The following is a 19586-nucleotide window of genomic DNA, read 5'->3' on the forward strand; positions in this document are numbered from 1 at the left end:
TTTTGGGTACCAAAAGGGTTTGGATTGTTTGTTCATTTGAATGTGTTAATTTAAAGGGCATTCTTCCCAGTTTATTTTATTATTGCTTTATGGTGAATGGAATTTCATGTTCATAGATTTTAATTGTATATAGTATACATTTCATTCTGTACTGAATTGAGACCCCCTGTAATTATAAAATTGTTTGATCTGTTTTTTTTTTTTCTTTCATGGCTGATTCAGTTCTGGTGAGGGATCCCTGGGAAGAAGACATCTGAGGCCCAGAACTCAGTAGTGTGCTGTTGTTATATAGCAGTTAGTTTTCTTTCTTTTCTTTTGCAGGTTTTTTCACATTTTTTTTTTCTTGCACCGTTGTGATCAGTACATGAGTGTGGCAGTTTATAAAATGTAATTTGAAGATTCTATGTATGCCTTCTGAAAATTTTATGGAAGAACCCTGACAATAGCAAAAGCTGCTATCTACTAAGACTGTGAGGGAAAAACATGCCCAAACACAGTCAGCGCTCAAACGCATGATCACATAGATTCTGTGCACAGACAGACTAAATGAAAAAGCTTACACACCACTGTTAGTTTGGATTAAGCAGTTGCCAATGTAGTCTGACAAGTTGGCTTGGTGAATGTGAGAAACATCTGCTGCTCAGTAATCCCAGCCACTGTTGACCCATAAACCTGCCCAGCTGACACTCCAACTGTAACAGGGAAACTCCTACACGCTGGATAGCGTCTGTGTGCTTCGAGGGTTCGGCGGGCTCTGTGACACATGGAAAATATGCTCCGGTTGTATTTCCTTGTTGCAGTCAACACCACCAAGTTGATCCTCAGCTTAGTTTTTATGCTGTACTTCTAATGGGCTTTTAGTTTAGGGTGCTTGAGAGAAAGCTGTAGAAAAGAGACTTAATCCAATTATTGCTGAAGTATGTGAACTGAAAGTCTGTAGAAAGTCACTCCCAAGCATAAAACACACCTCACATATGAGAACGTCGAGATGTATTCATACCAGCAGTGGGTTTTCATTGTTTTATTGTAGTGCCTAAATGAATGTACATCAAAATTCTTCAATTGGCAGCCATTTTTGCATATTTTCTTTATGAGTTATAGACATAGTAGTATAACTTACACTACTGTTCAAAAGTGTGAAATATTAGTACAAATTAAAATAACTTTTCTGTTTTAATATATTATAAAATGTTAATGTCAGAAATCAATCTAATGTGCTAATTTGGTGCTCAAGAAAAATTCCTTATTCCTGGCTTCTGACACTTCTGTATTTTCTTGTCCTTGTGTGAGCGTGCGGTCTCGAGTATCCTCAAGCTATGAGCTCTCTTTTCTGCGTGCCCTGTTTCCTTGTTTCATGTTGGAGCGTGGTGTTCGGATCCCGGCACTCATGTCTTGTTCAGGTTCAGTTTTGTGTCGGGGTTCAGACACTCACGCTCCGTGTTCTGTCTTGTTGTGGGAGCTTGCGGTCTTGAGTACGCTTGGGCCGTGTGCTCTTCTGTCCGTGTGTGTCGTGTTTTGTTTAGCATGTGGTTCGTATTCGGCTGAATGGTTTTTCGTCGTTGTCTTGTGTTGTTGCACTCTTCTCGTGTTTTTATCGCCTGTGTGCTTTCATGTTGTCATGTTTTGCGTGAAGACTCGGCTTGTGAGTGATCTCATTTGTCAAACTGTTTGTGCTTGTGTTTTTTTTTTGTGTGAGCACATGGCTTTTCTTGTTTGTTTATGTGTGCCATGTGTTCTCATGTCCATTGTTTAACCCCGCCTGCCTTGTTACCTGATTATTGTTTTATTTTCCCAACTTGTCTTCCCTCTTTACCCTCCTTGTTTTTCTCCCTATTTATTCTCCTTGTGTTTGCAGTCCTGTACTAGTTCGCATTGAATTTCTGCGTATCTTTCCTGATTGTGTCCCGCTCTGTCCTGTCCAGCCTTGCAACGCCTTGCTGCCAGCCTGTTTTTCCCCCACGGGGTAGTTTTTGGTTTTGTTTTATTTTTATTATTAATAAAGAGCCCATTCTCTGCACCATGGAGTCCTCGCCTCCCTCATCCCCAACCCTGACAATAGGGCCCTATGAAATCCATTTTATTTTTTCCCAAATTCTTTTCAATTTTTTCGAAATTCTTTTTTTTTTTTTTTTTTTTTAAATTTTAATTATTCTTTATTTTTCTATACTGCTATACTAAAAAACAAAAAAACAACATGAAAAATTCAAAATCAAATTACAAAACATTTAACAATCAACAAGAAATATAAAATATATAATATTTTTATATTTTTTTCTCAAAATCTGTTTTCCATTAATTTTCTGGATTCCATTTTAATGGTTTCATTAAATTCTAATATTTAAAAGCATCTCTAATTAATCGATTTAAAACAAAACTATGTATTTACATTCTTCTGCTAAATAATTCTGGTAAAATTCCTTAAATAATGTTTTAATATTTTAATTAGTAGTAGTAGTACTATCATTACAGTAAGTCATTTCTGTTACAAATTCTGGTTAAAAAGTAACTTTGAATACATTTAAAAAAAAAATCAAAATAATAAAAGTGCCATAGAATGCATTGAAACAATATTTTAAATTGTTCTCTGATGTCCCCAGAGTGTGTATGTGAAGTTTCATCTCAAAATACCCCACAGATAATTTTTTTATAGCTTGTTGAAATTGCCACTTTAAGGGTATGAGCCAAAACGCACTTTTGGCAAAACGTTTTTTTGTGTTGTGACGTCATAGTAGTGAGAAATCTGGAAATGCTAGTGTGGAGAGACTGATTATGATTTATTAATAAAACAAAAAATGGGTGATAATTTTTACCATTATATAGGCTAGTTGTTTTCACACACTGCGGCCACACTACTGTGTTCAAACACCTTTTGGTACTTTTAAGTTTTTGTTTGTATATGATCTAGTTTTTCCCAAAAGAAACTGTAAAATGCTCATGAAGTGACTCTCAGGACAGTTCCAGAGATTGTTTATGTACTCATATATTGAGGCTATGGATTTTAGATTGACACAACAGTCATTTATTATATTCAAAAACAACAACATTGGCTCTACATCATTAGACATCCACAAAAATTTAGTTTTTTTTTTTTTTTTTTTTTTTTTTTTTTATAATCCGATCAAGTGTTTACATGTCCTGTTGAACGGATTAGAAAAGGTTTATTCCACCCCTCTCACCCCTGTTGAAATTTCGATCGGTTTGGACATTTTTATTCAGATTGAGGTGTTTACATGGCACATTTTCATTCAGATTAGACTTTCAAACCGATTGTAATGGGAATACTGTATAGTGCTCTGTAAACACACCTATAGTAAATTAATTTACTTTCTCTAAATAAAAGTAATAATTTCTTTCCTTCACAAAAAGTCTTACCCCAAATTTTTGAATGGTAGTGTATCTACTTCAGTGGTAAAAAAAGACAGAAAAAGACAAACTTTTTGTCCAGATTACATTTCAATAATATATTTTAGGGCTGGGTGAATGTTTTTTTTTTTTTTCCCCTCCCCAATTAATTATGATATTGAGCGATCCAATAATAATAATTCAGTGCCAAGGTAGAAGAACTCATACTTTGCCAGAGATGTTCTTATGGAAACAAGTATATAAAGCACAACCAGTGTAGCCTGATTCCCAATGAATGAATGAATGAACGACCTTTATGGTCCAGTTCTTTTACAGAATAGTTTAAAAAGGTGAATTACTGGTTTTGAATTATGAAACACTGCCCTGTATAATTTACAGCATTAGAACACATTAAAAAGTGGCAGAATTATAAATGACATTGTACTGAAATATCCCCAAATTAAATTAAGAATGGTTTCAAAATCTGAATCAAGTCAAGGGTTTATGAATCAGAATCAAATCTGGACATCTGTATTGATACCCAGCTGTAATGTATTTCATATCAGCATTAAATTCTAACAACAATGGTATCATAAATTTTGCTTATTCAGATCAAATTAACAATTAACAAATATTAAAAGTAGTTTTGGCAGAGCCTAGAGGAGGCCAGTTGGAAGGTGCTTACCCTGCTTGGCACGGAGAGTACATTCTTTACTTAAGAGTCTGTATTAAAGGCAGAAAGTATCAGTCAAGTTTAGAACGTACCAAAGAACTGGAGGGTAACAATCTGACCGGCCCAATTCAAGTCAGGCTGTTTTTATGGTCTTTAAAAATACATTTCACATTACAAAAAGCTGTCTGCTGTATAATTTTCCCAGAAAGTCACAGGCTCGAATGGCAAAACCTAAGCACAGTGTGTTCTGGGTACATAGTAATTAGTCCGTCATTTTGTAATGACAAGCCCACGAGTCCATTTATAGGGAAAACCCTTTTTTCCTTTAAGCAGATTTAACCGCCTGTGTGCCCTGAAATGTCCTCAGATGTTCTCCTCGCCTTTCACAGTTATATGTTTACAACAGACAGTCCAGCTGATCTCAGAGAGATTGACTTGTGGCCTTGTGTCTGGTTTTGGCCTGGCTGCACGCTGTAGAGAATTACTCAAATAGGCCACAGATATTTCCCCCTGACGCCCATTAGCCTCAAAAATCCAGCGACTTAATAGCAGACGCAGCTGCTTTTCCGCAGAAATATTTTACCCCTCACATCCCCATAATCTTAAAAAAATGTTTAAAAAAATAAAATAAAAAAATTAACAAAAAATTAATAATTCAGTTAAATTGATTCAAAGCCTATCAATTAAAAACAATAACTGAAATATTACAAAATCATATCATTCTTTCAGTTGTAATTAATAACTGCAATTTTCCTTAATTTTAGCCTTATGTATTAAGAACGTTTTGAAATGTATTACAAATTCATATTATTCTGATATTTGTAACATATATAATAACCAATATTATATAACCATAATATTATAATCTGTGTGAATGGAAAGTGAAGAGAAATATTCAAATTATTAATTTAATTTATTTATTAAAAGCTTTTATCAAATAATTTAATATTTAAAATATATTATTGTTCATGTCTTACTCCTGTACAGTATTTTTAATATAGCCTTAAAGGGAATCATACTTTTTATTGTTGAATAATTCTAGTGTAAATAAAGGACAATGACACCTTTTCAAGGTGTATGTTTGTCTTATGTTTACCCTGTAAAGAACAAAATGGACAATTAAATCATTAATTGTAATTATTTGTTAATCCGCAAATAATTTGATAATCAGCCAAATTGTCATGATTGTTGAAAAAAAAAAAAAAAAAAAAAATATATATATATATATATATATAATATTATATATATTATATTATTTATATATATATTAAATATATATATACATATATTTATTTGTGTGTGTGTGTATATATATATATATATATATATATATATATATATATATATATATATATATATATATATATATATATATATATATATATATTTTTTTTTTTTTTTTTTTTTTAATTATTTATTAAATATTATTATTAACTGTATTAATTGACTGTCTTGTTTTTCTCTCTCTGTATTGTAGTCAAAAGCGGATGGGCAGACTCTTTCCCCTGAAGTGTTCAGACGGATCAATCTCATTGAGAGCGATTATTTTGGTCTGGAGTTTCAGAACCTGCAGATGAACTGGGTAAGTGGCCACTTGACAAACAGTCCCCGTGCTCACACAAAGACGGGATTGTGAACGGCCCGCTTCTCTGAAAACCCGGCTTAGCTCTTAAAAGACGAGGAGGTGTATTATGTTGTTTGTGTTGCCTCTCTCTGGGCCCCAGAGGTTTGCTGTTCCCTTTAAACCTGCCTGATGAAGGCGCACAAACTTAAAGAACACATCTTGATATTTTATAACATACCTGCAAATGGACAATGTCATTCAGAAGACATGTACAGAATTATTACACACAAATGTGAAAGATTTTACATTTGATTTAAACAGTTCTGTGTATTGTGCCAGAGGAGATTTTATGTATTTAAAGGATTATATGATCCAGGCTAAAGAGTAGCAAAACGTCAAGTTGAAGTATGTTATTTTTTTTCAATCTTAAAATACTTACCCTTGCTTAATAGGCAGAGAAAACAAGTAAATTGATCACAACACTGCCAGTAGTGTGAGTTAGGAACTCTTCCTTTTGTTTGACCAATGAAAGGAATATTCAGAAAATCTTTGGGCAAACAGTCATTATTTTTTCTCATTTATATTTGGTGTCACAGGTGCAGAAATTACACACTTCACTTTTAAGTCAGTTACATATTCAATGAAATCTTAATTTGCTGGCAGATTTTTCATTGTTATATGCTTTACAAGGCAACCATGAGCTATTTTAATAAGCTAGGTCTTTTTATAATAGGCTTAAAGGGGTTATCCGACCTAAAATGAAAAGTCTATCATCATTTATGTTGTTCCAAACATGTATTTTGATGAATGTTGGTAACCAATCATTTTTGGTTCCCATTGACTTCTATTGCATGGACAAAAATACATTTGAAATCAAAGGGAAGTGAAACCACTTTTTGGTTACCAACATTCTTCAAAATATCTTCGTTTGTGTCCAGCAGAAGAAAGAAATACAGATTTTGGAATGACATGAAGGTGAGTAGATTATAACATAAATAATAAGAACATTTTCATTTTTGGATGGATTATTCCTTCGAGTGTTTTTTAACGTTTTTGCCACAGCCTTGTTGTTTTTGCTTGTGCTGTGTAAACGCGCTTGCATAGCAGTTTAATTATTGCCATTATGCATCTTTTTTCATCTTGGTTTCTTTATTATTGGTGAAAAAAAAGGAAGTAATTATGAGATGAATAATGGAGACAGTCTGTTGGCCATTTGTTTTTGAGTGTGCCAAGCCAGTTTCTTTGAAGAGAGTTGAGTCAGGTGTGGAATTTGTGTGTACGGGGTTGTTATGATGATTCTGTAAAAGATGAGAGGTCAGTGGAGTGGAAGGAGCTGGAGGTGGAGTGAGAAAAGGTACATTCTAGCCACAATCAGCTCCAGATGTGCTTGGAGGAGTCTACAAACTCTGCAGACACACAATTAAAACACATCATTCACATCTATGCAAGACCCCAAAACAGGCAAGCACATAGGTTTGATTTAAAATTTGAATTATAACTGATAATAGCTTTCCAAAAAATTCTTGAAATATGTTTTTGGTGTGGTCAGCATCTCAGGATCTCATCTGTGGCCTCTGTGACCGAGATGTTCTTCAGTTTTAATGCTTTCTTAAAAGACAAGAAACAGATGTATTTTGAAAGAGTGAGGGATTATTTGTATTATTTATTGCTTAGAATTTATAAGGTGGTTAAATGCTGAAATGCCAATGTTTTGTTTCTACAGGTTTGGATGGAGCCCACCAAGCTCATAGTGAAACAAGTGAGACGTAAGTTCTCTTTCTGTTTTGTGTTGTGTTTAGACATCAGAGGATCTTGGGGGTCTTTGAAACCTGTGTGTTTATACTTCTTATCCTTAGGGCCAATGAACACACTCTTGCGCCTGTCGGTGAAGTTCTTTCCTCCAGATCCTGGTCAGCTTCAGGAGGAGTTTACTAGGTGTGAAGATGTTCAGAAATCATCATTCATCCTTTATATACTTATAGTCAAGGTGAACCGTGCTTGTTATGTGTGTTTTCTCCAGGTACTTGTTTTCTCTGCAAATCAAGAGGGATCTAATGGAGGGCCGGCTGAACTGTACAGAAAACACTGCTGCCCTGCTGGCTTCTCATCTGGTGCAATGTATGTATAATATTAGATCAGTCAGTGTATCTGAAGTCCTGAGTCCTGTCCTCCATATTGTTTTAAATGTATTATGTTACACTGATTCTGTTGTGTCTCTGCTTTGTAATGCCGTTGGTCATTAACATTAGTTTTTTCTGTCTTTATTAATCAATTCATAAATGAATTAAAAATGGAATTCATACATTCAGTGGCTTGAATATAGTGTGTATGAATGGGGGCATAAAGTAAAAACAGACAAAAAAAAAAAACGTGGAGCAGTTGATATCACTGAGACTCTTGCATCTTTCTCACTGTGTATCAAGGTCAGAAAGTATTTTGAAATAACAGATAATTTGACATTTTTGTATTTATTTAAGGTTATTTCAGGTAGTGAAATGTCCTGTGGTGCAACGCCCAAAATAACAATGTTCAGAATCTTTTTAAATGTTTTTGAAAGAAGTCTCTTATGCTCACTGAGGCTGGATTTATTTGATCAATAAAAACAGTAATATTGTGAAATATTTTTACAATTTAAAATAACCATTTTCTATTTTTAATAGAATTTACAATTATATTTTTTTTTTCCTGTAATAACAATGTTGAATTTTCTTCAGCCCTTACTCCAGTCTTCAGTGTCACATCATCCTTCGGAAGTCATGCTAATATGCTAATTTGGTGCTTAAAGAGAGAGTTCACCCAAAATGAAAAATCAGTCATTATTTACTCACCCTGGTGGTGTTCCAATGTCATATGTGCTCCTTTTTGTTTTAGACCACAAAATTATATATTTTTCTTACATTTCTTGCTCGTCTGTATAATGGCAGTGAATAGCGACCAGCATCACTGGTCCCACCCACTCTAAAGCGATACTAAACTACAGTGGAAACGCAAACCGTGCCGAGTCGAGCCGTGCCGAGCTGAGTCGTACCACGCAGTGGAAAAGTGCCATTATTTGTCTTTGACCATTTACAGTTCTCTCTTTTTCCCTATACAGCTGAGATCGGTGACTACGATGACATAGCAGACAGGGAATTTCTGAAGATTAATAAATTGCTGCCATATCAGGAACGTGTGCAAGAAAAGATCCTGGAGCTCCACCGCAGACACATGTAAGACATTTATTGTTTTGGCCTGATGGTCTAGGCTTGTGCATTGTTCTCTTTAATTTATCTCAGCCTGTCAGGCTTTGCATTTGTAAGTTTCACTGAGCTCTTTATCTTGTCAAGTTTAGTTGGAAGCGTGGTATGAGTGGCCTTTTTTTCCCAAACGGGACATCTAAATGAACTTTAAATACAGACTCCCCGGTAATCTTGAATGACAGTCTGTTTACATTTGGTGCTGAGTTTATTTGGCGAGAAGAGATCTGATAGTGTGTAAGTGATTGTTGTGTGTGGCAGTTTATGGGATTTAGGTGCAGTTAAAGGTGGACTGCAGTTTCTCTCTCTGCTTGAACTTTGGAAAGATGTTGTTTTAAGAACTTGCAGACACTATATGATAACATAATATGATAATATGGGACAGATGATCCTCCTTTTTATGCTCTGAATGGATCATCCTTCCAGATAAATAAATAATGATCTAAAATTAAATGTTTAGCAGCATTTTCATTATTAGTTATCATTTGTTGCTATCATTCGTTAGACTTATGTTTTTCCACACCATTTATGGTACAGACATGAACGATAATTAAAAACGTGTCCTATGACATTTGTAAGCAGTGAGCCTTATAATTGCTTTTTTTTTTTTTTTTTTTTTTTTTGCCTGGCAGAAGATAAAATGGGCAAAAAAAAAAATAATAATAATAATTTAAAGACTATCTGTCCCATATCTAGGAGTAAGTATATCTTGGAAGTACATTTTGTTTTTTGTTTTTAGAAATAATGTCTTGAGATATCATCCGTTGTCAGTTTTTGTAAAATCTCCAGCATGTCAGCCCTGTGTTTTGGGCTCTTTGTAACAGTGCATTTAATCTGAGGCTTTGGCTGTGAGAGAAGTATTGCAGGTGGGCCGTGTCAGGAACTATGTGAGGATGTGATCGTAATTCAGTGGCTCAAGACTCTTTATTAGCCATACGGCCAAAAGGGAAGGGGAGGGGCTTAAGCAGATTGAACAGCTTAAAGGATGAGCAAAATTAGAGTGCACTGATGATCTGGCACTGCTCTAACATTTGCCCACGATTAGCCAGAATGCTACTCAACATTACTGGAATATGTTTACCCATCCCCCACACTTTGCGTAGAAATGGTAGGATATAGTTTTTGCGAAAAGTATCTTGTTTTCCACAAAATATTAAGCAATCACTTGTTTTTAAGCAACAGCTGTTTTCATTGTTGATAATAAGAAATACTTCTTGAGAAAGCAAATCAGCATATTAGAATGATTTCTGAAGGATAAAATAATATATTATAATATAATACAATAATATATTCTAGTATAGTGTTTTGGAGAATGGATGGTAAATGTATGTTTAAATGAAGTTATTGTAAAGTGAGTACAGAAGATTGTTTGTCTTTTAAATTGTGGGGTAATGTAAAGGTTGAAAACCTCTGCTATAAAAAGGCTACAACATATGCTTTACCACTCCGCATTTTCCTTTGAATTCTTTTTGCTGTGGTACTGTGTTTTATTTGTTAAATATTTTCTCTAATTTTTGTCTTTGCTTCCTTGCCTGTAGTGGGCAGACCCCAGCAGAATCGGATTTCCAGGTTCTGGAGATTGCTCGTAAATTGGAGATGTATGGGGTTCGCTTTCATCCCGCCGCTGACCGAGAAGGCACCAAGATCAACCTGGCTGTCGCACACATGGGCCTGCAGGTCTTTCAGGTACATAAACAGCTTTACTGTCTTTCAGAATATAATTGATTTCATAGTGTTCTAAAAAAGGTGCCGTTACTGCTCTATTTTAGTTGAATGATTAGTGCATCTTCAATGCTTTATTGTTGTAGTACATTAATATAAATTAGCTGAAAAGTGATATTCATTTTTTATTTATCTACCTTTCTTTTTCTTTTTTTTCAGGGCCACACCAAAATCAACACCTTCAACTGGTCTAAGATTCGGAAGCTGAGCTTCAAGAGGAAACTATTTTTAATTAAACTGCACCCAGAAGTTCATGTGTGTATCAAATTTATATTATATATTGTTGAATAATATTATTATATGTCCATTTGCAAACATGTAGACACACTGCCTCAATTTAAAAGGGACAGAATATAGTCTTAATATGAGAACAAGGACTCAATTTCATATGAGAGAAGACTCAGTCAGAATGTCAATACATACGTCCACCAAAATACACAATTTTGGAGAAATACAATGCTGTGAAATCAGTCTGTGGACTCCCGGGACATATAGGTTCAAGTGTAGAAGTAATGTGTTCAAGCTCAGGAGCTTGGTTGGATAAGGCCATCTCTTACCCCATGTAAGCATTTTAAATATATTCAGAGTGACTTTGTTATTCTGTCGGTATCTATTACTTGGGGTGCAAAGAATCTGAACCATATGTTTTTGTTGCCTTTCATCTGAGATGGAAGTTCTCAAGTTCAGTCTTTTCTCAGTGAAAGATCAACCTTTCGTTCCACAGGGTCCTCATCAGGATACGCTGGAATTTCTAATGGGCAGTCGAGATCAGTGTAAGATCTTCTGGAAGAACTGTGTGGAACATCACTCATTTTTCCGTCTGTTTGATCAGCCTCAGCCCAAATCCAAAGCCATCTTCTTCAGCAGAGGATCCTCCTTCAGATACAGGTGCACAGCTGTAATTATATCGACGTGGGTTGGTAATATCTTATTTAACATGGTGTTCCAGAAGAAATGTTCAAATATTGTTTCTGTTGTGGTTATGCTAGTGTTTCCTGCACTGCTGCTTAAAACTGGTTCATGTCTTTCTATTCACTTGTTCTTATGAGTTCCAAACAAACACACAGCTCAACCAGTGTAGCAGAGTTACTAGTTAAATCAGCCGGACGAAACCTTCTAAATGAACTGACTAAATCTATTTTACTTAAAAGCTACTGTGGGTTCTCATAACTTTTAGGGATGTTTGTCACAAAATGAGTTTTTCGGTACCAGTGGTTCACAGTTACTATCAGTGCAATTACAGTAATATACAACTGAGTAATATCTGGAACTCTGTACTTAACATTAGGTAATAAGTAACTAAAAAGTTTTTCAGTATTCCATAAACGCTATCCAAAATGTGACCTTTTTTGTATTTAGAATTTCTTTTTTTAAATTATTTATTTATAAATTTGTTGCATTGCACTGTACATTACTGTATAAGTATGACATTTTGTAATTGTGTTTGGAAGTTTTTTTTAGTGGTTTTAGTATTTAGTATATTTAGAGTTTCTTGTAATACTTTTTCCTTGTATTGTGAGGCTACCAATCAAAATTATTAAGTAATTTTTTATCGTAAGTGACAGTAAAAAAATGTTACTAAAGATTTCTATTTCAAATAAATGCTTTTCTTTTGAACTTTCTATTAATCAAAGAACCCTGGGGAAAAAAATGTATCACTGTTTCCACAAATATACTGTATTAGCGGCATAACTGTTTTCAACATTGATTATAAGAAGAAATGTTCTTGAAAATTCAGCTTTTTTCACAGGACTAAATAACATTTTAAATTAATATTATATATAAATAGAAAAGTTATTTTAAATTTTAATAATGTTTCACAACATTACAGCTTTTACTGTATTTTTGGTCAAATAAATGCGGCCTTGGTGAGCATAAGAGGCTTCTTTCAAAACATTTAAACATCTTACCAACCCCATGCTTTTGAACAGTAGTGTATATCACAGTTTTGTTTTGTTTTTTAAGAATAATGTGATTACAAATTGTTGCTTTTACCACCCATCTGTACTTTTTTTAGGTTAAAAAAATGTGTCTGACTTGGTTTGTAACGCATTGTGTATATGTGACAGTGGGCGGACACAGAAGCAGCTTGTTGAGTATGTGAGGGACATCGGGTTGAAAAGAACTCCTTACCAGAGGTAAATATTTCTTTCATAGTTTCACCTGAAAGCAGTTTTATACTGTATTCTGGACCATCCTTCATAAGCCCCTTTGTTGTGGTGCTTCGTTTTCTGTGTTGTTAGTTTTTCCATTGATATGCTGTTTTTACAGGAGGAACAGTAAGGTTTGCATGTCGACACGTTCCTTGGCTTCTGATGTGCCAAAACAGGTAAGTAGAGTCTTCGATCGGAGACACAGCCAATATCTCGACAGCCAATGCCAATACCAACATGAAGAACCATAACAACTGCAAGAACTGACTTACTGTTTTCATCCACTCTCTTTACCTTACCCATCCATTTCAGAATCTGTCTTTTAATGACAGTCTAAGGTCTCCAGTACCTCCTTCCTCTGTCACCGCCTCCTTCCACTCCCTGCATGCCCCCAGTTCACCCATGCGGATGGAGACCCCGAACCAGCCCGTGCATCTCCAGCAGACACAGCAGCCCGCCAGAGCCCCCAGCCCAGTGCAGCAGGACTCCATCGAGACCAACTTCCAATCCACCTACGCCTTCCCAGGTGCCACTCATATCCAGGCAGCAGGAGACTGCAGCCCCTCGTTTGTGTGTGTAGAGAGTAGTTCCTTTAGTGCACGGCCCTCCCAAAATGGCAATGAGGATAGCGAGCAAGTAGGGGTTGGTGGCGTAAGCAGTGGGGCAAAAACAGGTTTTCTCACACCTGAAGCGTTTGAGGCAGAGTTGATGCGTGTTCGACAAATGTCATACCAGATCCCGATGTCCAACACACAGTTGCATGTTAGCGAAGAGTACATCGATGACGATCCGGCCGAAATTTCCTTTTACGCTGGGGGCGCGGAGGCTTACTATTATGGGTTTGACGAAGAGAGTCCTGAGAGGTTTGAATATGGCCATAGAATCTCTGTTCAGCCCGCTGCGTGTGCTCTCGGTCTCGAGGACCTCAGCGGCAATGCTAACGCGTTCCCTGAAAGTGCTTTCGGCCGATCTGAGACCAGTTCTCTGGTCAACAACCGTTCCGAGTGTAGCTCGCTGGATAACCTTCCACTAGGTTCTGTCGGCGACTCGCTCTCACTGGGATTTGGAGGCCCCGACTCCTCATCCTCCTTGCGTCTGCCTGGTTCCGAGAACCTTTCTGAGGCCAGCTCGATGTTTAACTTCCCTACGTATTCAGTGCGGTCGGAAGACAGTTCGGCCATGCAGTTCAATGATCTGGTGGAGCAGCTGGAGCAGCTCAGCTATCCGCCCACAGCCACAGAGGGCTCGGCTGATGGAAGCTCCGATTCCGACTCCGACTGGGGGTCGGATGGTGGTCTGCCCCCAGATCAAAACCTCTTCTTTAGCAATCCACTAGTGAGTGGAGCAGATTTAGACAACTTCCTGCTGGAATGCCAAAATCTCAGGGCTCTAGGCATTGGGGATCCCCCACAAGGCCCCACCCATCTTAAAATGTAGCGTGACCCCCATTAAACGGCAGCAGTTATCATTGGTTTTTAATGCAAAACATGACCAAGCACTTAATTACCACCTTATCCTGATATAATCAGTACTTATAGTTTTGGCTCTTCCTGTTAGCGCTTTAATCTGCCACTTTTTTTCTTACATGCCCTTTCCAGTGACTTCCTCTTTCTCTCTCTTTGGTGTTCAATCATTCTGTTTTTTTTTTATTGTTTTTGAATCATGTGCTGTGAGTTTTTGTACGACAGTAAGATTCATTAGCATTTTTAAGATTATATAGTTGAATCATTTATTATCCGTTTACATTTAATCTTAGTAGTCTGGATGGCTACAAACTAAAGTTGCGCTGTGACGTTTTGAAGAGGAAAATTAAATGACTATCACCTAGAAATGATATTTACGTATTTTCTCATTTCTAAGCATTTTGGACTTTAAAAAAAAAAAAAGAAATGGATTGCATTTCTAGATTCGTCAATATTAGGGCTGCATGGCATGCGGGAAAAATGTGATAATGGCTGCATTCATTACATCTAAGATTATGGCACATCAATTTATTTTTTGTTATTTAATAAAAAACATTTAATAGATTTAAATCCAGAAAATTATGAAACATCCGGTATGCCTGGCTCTTGTTCTTCCTGGGTAAAGAAAACATCCCTCAAACTTCTCAAAGACTTGAGATTCTTGTCCCTATTAATGTTTTGACCTTACAGGATCCTAAAGTTAGTTCGACGTTGATTTTCATTGCAAACATTCTTTCAATGGCTGAATTTAATTGTCTGAAAATGAATGAGAAAATATACATTATTAAGCTTTACATGCATGTATGAAGGTACTTTTATATCAGGATAATTGCAGAGTCTTTTCCAGTAATTAACCACTATACTCAGGGTTGTGATTTAATTAGCAGCGGACCTGACAGCCTTTGCTGCTAAGAGCAAATTCGAGCTGAAGTTGTCTGTTACTTTAGAGTTAGTCACTCCACTCTGCCCCCTGCTGTTTTACTTTTCAGAAATGTTTTGATTCTCAGCTATTCTGATTGGACTATAGGGCTGCATCTACACTGACAGTCACTGACACAGATCAGACATTGTTGCATGTGTGTATGTCAGAACACTTTTTTGGCATTGAATTTAAGCCATTTGCAAATTTCCCTTTCAAATTTGCATTTTGACTCTCTAGTTAAGTCTTTAAAAGATTATTGGATCTCTGCATGTTGACTTGCAGTGTGAGACTGAGAATATTGTAGCCATTAACCTATAGTCTGTAAGTAAAGGAACAGACACTAGTTTGGGGTTAAAAAGTTTTGGGTCGGTAAGATTTGTTTTAATGCTTTTGAAAGCAGTCTCTTATTCTCATGATAGCTGAATTTATTTGATCAAAGAGACAGTAAAATTGTGACTTTAATGTAAAATAAATGCTTTCTATTTTAATATATATATATATATATATATATATATATATATATATATATATATATATATATATATATATATATATATATATATATACATACACATACAAACAAAAACACACACAAACACACACACACACACACACACACACACACACACACACACACACACACACACATAAACATTTCTTATTACTATCATCAATGTTCAAAACACTATTTTTGTGGAACATGTAATGCAGTTTTTGTCATGATTATTTAATGAACAGAAAGTTCAAAAGAACAGCATTTGAAATGAGTCAAGACTTACAAAAATCTTTACCGTCACTTTTGATCAATTTAATTTGTCTTTTAGAATAAAATAATTAATTTCTTTAAAACTAAGTCTTACTGACCCCAAAATTTTGAACAGTAGTGTAGCATTTTACTTTCAGTCAAAGAATGTAAGTAGTTGAGTATTGTTATATGCTGTCAATACCACTGCTAAGAAAGTGAATGTAATATAGAGCTTGAATTCTAACCTTATGCACGTAGGAGTATGTGAACCTATTAGGGCTGTGCAAAAAATCGAATGCGATTTTCATGCGCATCTCATCAGTAAAGACGCTCCTGTAATTAGTAGTATACCTCCAGCACGTGCGTTAAGATCAGGGTTGCCAGGTTTTCACAACAAATCCTGCCCAGTTGCTTCTCAAAACAAGTCCAAAACTAGCCCAATCGCGTTTCCAGGAGGTTCCCCGATAAAAATTGCATCCCGGGGTTAAAATATGTTTTTTTGGCAGGGTTGCCTTGCTAAAAATCGCATTTTAGGGGCTAAATATCACGTTATTGGTATTGGGGTCGCTTCAACCCGCAGACATGAAAAACTGGACTAGTTTTGGGAAGCAATTGGGCAGGTTTTGTTTTGAAAACCTGGCAATCCTGATCTGAACGCACGTGCTGGAGATATACTACTAATCACAGGAGCATCTTTACTGAGGAGATGCGCATTAAAAAAAAAAAAAAAAAAAATCAAATCAGAAGGACCTATAGAAACCAGAGTGATAGTCAATAGTCCCCAGTTACAATTATGTTTCTATCATTAACAGTATGTCTAGTTTTGGCACATTTCTATGAATGTAGTGAACATTTCTTTCTTTAAGTTCAGGAGCTATTTGCTTGTGCCCTGCATTTGATTTAATGAAATTGGTGAACTTTTCTGCCTTTTATCTAATAGCTTTTACAACATAAGTTAATGATTCGGGTATTATAATTTGTTGAATTATTTTTGATTTTATTTTTGTCATTTTGGTGTATCCACGTCTGGTTATATTCTTGCAGTGATTTTTTCTACAAGTACTGCAGGTTTGCTTTTGGAGCACTTTGACTTGCTTTCGAAGCACTTAGGTTTATTCCTGAATCTTTTGTTTGTGCTTATTACCTTTGGGTGTCTCTTTTCAAGGTTTAACTTGACCTTTAATTGCCTGTTAATGCCTCAACGCATTTATATAAATGGCACTCCTAATGATGCAAAGTATTACACAGTGCCTTAATAGGTAACATCAGCTCTGTGCAGTTGTGTTTTTGTATGACATCCAGACCACATGCCTTGGGTTTCTGTTCCGGGGTCTGGAGTGAATAACACTGTCTGTGTGCCATGAGTACATTGAGTTCTGTGAGCTCAAGATGAGATGCAGACAATGCCATTTGTGTCATTTCCTCTTCCTTTCTTGAAATCCCATTTAATATCCTGCCATGTTACTCTGCTTTACTTGACTGTGTGATTCAGGCTCTTCTGTCCTTTGCATTTCTTTTTCAGTCCATTTTAATGATTAAAGGGGTTATATGATGCAATTTCAAATTTTCCTTTCTCTTTGGAGTGTTACAAGCTGTTCGTGCATAGATAACATCTGCAAAGACTAAACTCAAAAACAAAAAGATATACTCTATAAAAAATAAAACACTCCCACAAAACACTAAAAAAATGCCTCGTTTAAACACGCCCCCATATGTCTGCGTCACTGTGTGGGAAGATTTGCATAACGCCACCCAAATGTTTACGCAAAGAAAGGAGGAGTAACTTTGGCTGCATTTACACTGCAGGTCTTGATGCCCAAATCCGATTTTCTGACTATATTCGATTTTTTTTGACGACCCGCTTACATAATCTTTTAAAAGTGACCCGTATCCGATTTTTGCATTTACACTATACACTGCTGAAACTACCAAACGTAGACGTTCTGACCCGGAAAAGGAAGTAAAACAGCACGAAATACAATGGCTGCAGATGCAAATAATATTATACAGTGTTTTGCTTTCCACAATATTTTGAAAAAGTCAACAAAAAAATCAGCAAAACATTGGTCTCGTACGGCGCGGCGGAGAAAAAAAGCGCTTAAACCGTGCCTCCCCATATCTCGTGAAATGTCTTCAAACACGGATTTATTTCTGTTACAACCCTGCATTTTTGCCTGCACTGTCTCTTCGCCCCAAAGACTTAAAAGACATGAAACCTCCGCATTGCTCCACTGTGTGTATCCTTCGTCCTCCATCGCGCTTATAATAAGTCATGTGATCTCAGTTGGTGGTGTCCACCTGAGTTGACGTCACTTTTTTAATGACGTTTGACTCGCATTTACTGGGGAATTATCCGATTTGTCTGCTTACATGGCCATGTCACACGCAAATGCACGTATCCGATTCATATCCGATTTATTACCACATATGAATGAGGCCTGAATCCGATCTGAGAAAATCGGAATCCATGCGGTTTTTTCCTGCTTACACGTTCACCGGTCATATCCGATCTGTGCCACATGAGAGGAAAAAATCGGAATTGGGTCACTTGAACCATGCAGTGTAAATGGGGCCTTTGATTCTCGTAGTAGTATTATTGTTACTACAAACATGTCACAGACACGACATGCTCCAACCCCATAAAATCAAACTATCACATACACCCCACCAAAAGAGGACACGACTAGAAATCAGTGGTTAAGTTTTATTTACAACACTGTCCCAGAACAGTTCAACCCAAATATTCAGATGTGTGCAGCGCATTTTACGGAGGACTGTTTCCTGGGAGAGTAGCCTACAATGTGTCTGTGGCACAAAGGCTGTTTCTATAAAGTTGGGCAGTTCCAACTTTGCAAGGACAGTCTGGCAGTTCTAACTCAGTCTGTAAGTATGTTTTTATATTTAAAGAATTTGCCAATGATGATTCAAACGTGATTTTTTAGCCATGTAGAGTAGCGCTTGTTTGTCGTTTCTCAGATCACAAATGCAGACATGGTTTTATGTTTACGTGGCACGATACACGACACATAAAAAGACAGGGACACTGCATCACAGGATGGTAAGGGGCATAACATTTCCGTCACATGCTTGAAGTATTCAGCCAATCACAATGCACCGGATAGCTAGCCAATCAGCGTACACCTCACTTTTCTGAATGATGAGCTTTGTAAAAATCGACGCGTTTCGGAAAGGCGGGGCATAGAGGAGAAACAATAATGTACATTATGTGGAAAATAATGTTTTTTTAACTTTAAACTGCATAAACACATTGCATTACACCAAATACACAACATAATGTTCTTTTTAGCAACGTCATATGACCCTTTTTAAATGTTTTACATTTGCTTTCACCACCCAGTATCTCCTGTCAAAACGGTGAATACCCTGAATATCACCCAAAACTGAATTAAACTCCATTTTTCCATTTTCAACTAAGGTGAACTATTTTGAAGTAAACGATAACCATTTTAGTATTAACCATAAGAATCCATTCTCATTGTCATTTTGAAAGCAAGCGAAACATGGCCCGTTTAATTTTTCTTATTTGCATCCTATGGTTTTAAACTGTTGGAGCCTCTCTCTACTCCCACAAGCAAAGGGCAGGCCTGGGTTGCACTTAAACTCTGGGCAAGGCACCATTTGGCCATCATCTAACGGTGCTTCCTTCACATCAGCTGAATTCACAGATCTCCCATCATGGACTTAATGACTGACTTTCTCTTTGTATTGACCATTATTATTATTATTACTACTAAGTGTTGCCAAA

At 36.3% G+C, this 19586-nt stretch overlaps 1 protein-coding gene across 4 annotated transcripts in view; it reads left to right on the forward strand.

Annotated features, from left to right (window-relative positions):
• Positions 1-19586, forward strand: part of LOC109113685 (FERM, ARHGEF and pleckstrin domain-containing protein 2-like) — a 57048-nt gene that overhangs the window by 18077 nt on the left and 19385 nt on the right. For all 4 annotated transcript variants that reach the window (XM_042758221.1, XM_042758223.1, XM_042758222.1 and 1 more), the window contains exons 3-13: positions 5493-5597; positions 7303-7345; positions 7436-7514; positions 7600-7697; positions 8674-8788; positions 10354-10501; positions 10697-10792; positions 11262-11425; positions 12607-12675; positions 12809-12866; positions 13003-13216. In XM_042758221.1, coding sequence (XP_042614155.1) covers positions 5493-5597; positions 7303-7345; positions 7436-7514; positions 7600-7697; positions 8674-8788; positions 10354-10501; positions 10697-10792; positions 11262-11425; positions 12607-12675; positions 12809-12866; positions 13003-13216 — 1189 coding nt within the window. The remainder of the gene's footprint in view (positions 1-5492; positions 5598-7302; positions 7346-7435; positions 7515-7599; positions 7698-8673; positions 8789-10353; positions 10502-10696; positions 10793-11261; positions 11426-12606; positions 12676-12808; positions 12867-13002; positions 13217-19586) is intronic.

Source organism: Cyprinus carpio, chromosome A6 (assembly GCF_018340385.1).
Source record: "Cyprinus carpio isolate SPL01 chromosome A6, ASM1834038v1, whole genome shotgun sequence".
NCBI classification, from domain to species: Eukaryota; Metazoa; Chordata; class Actinopteri; order Cypriniformes; family Cyprinidae; genus Cyprinus; species Cyprinus carpio.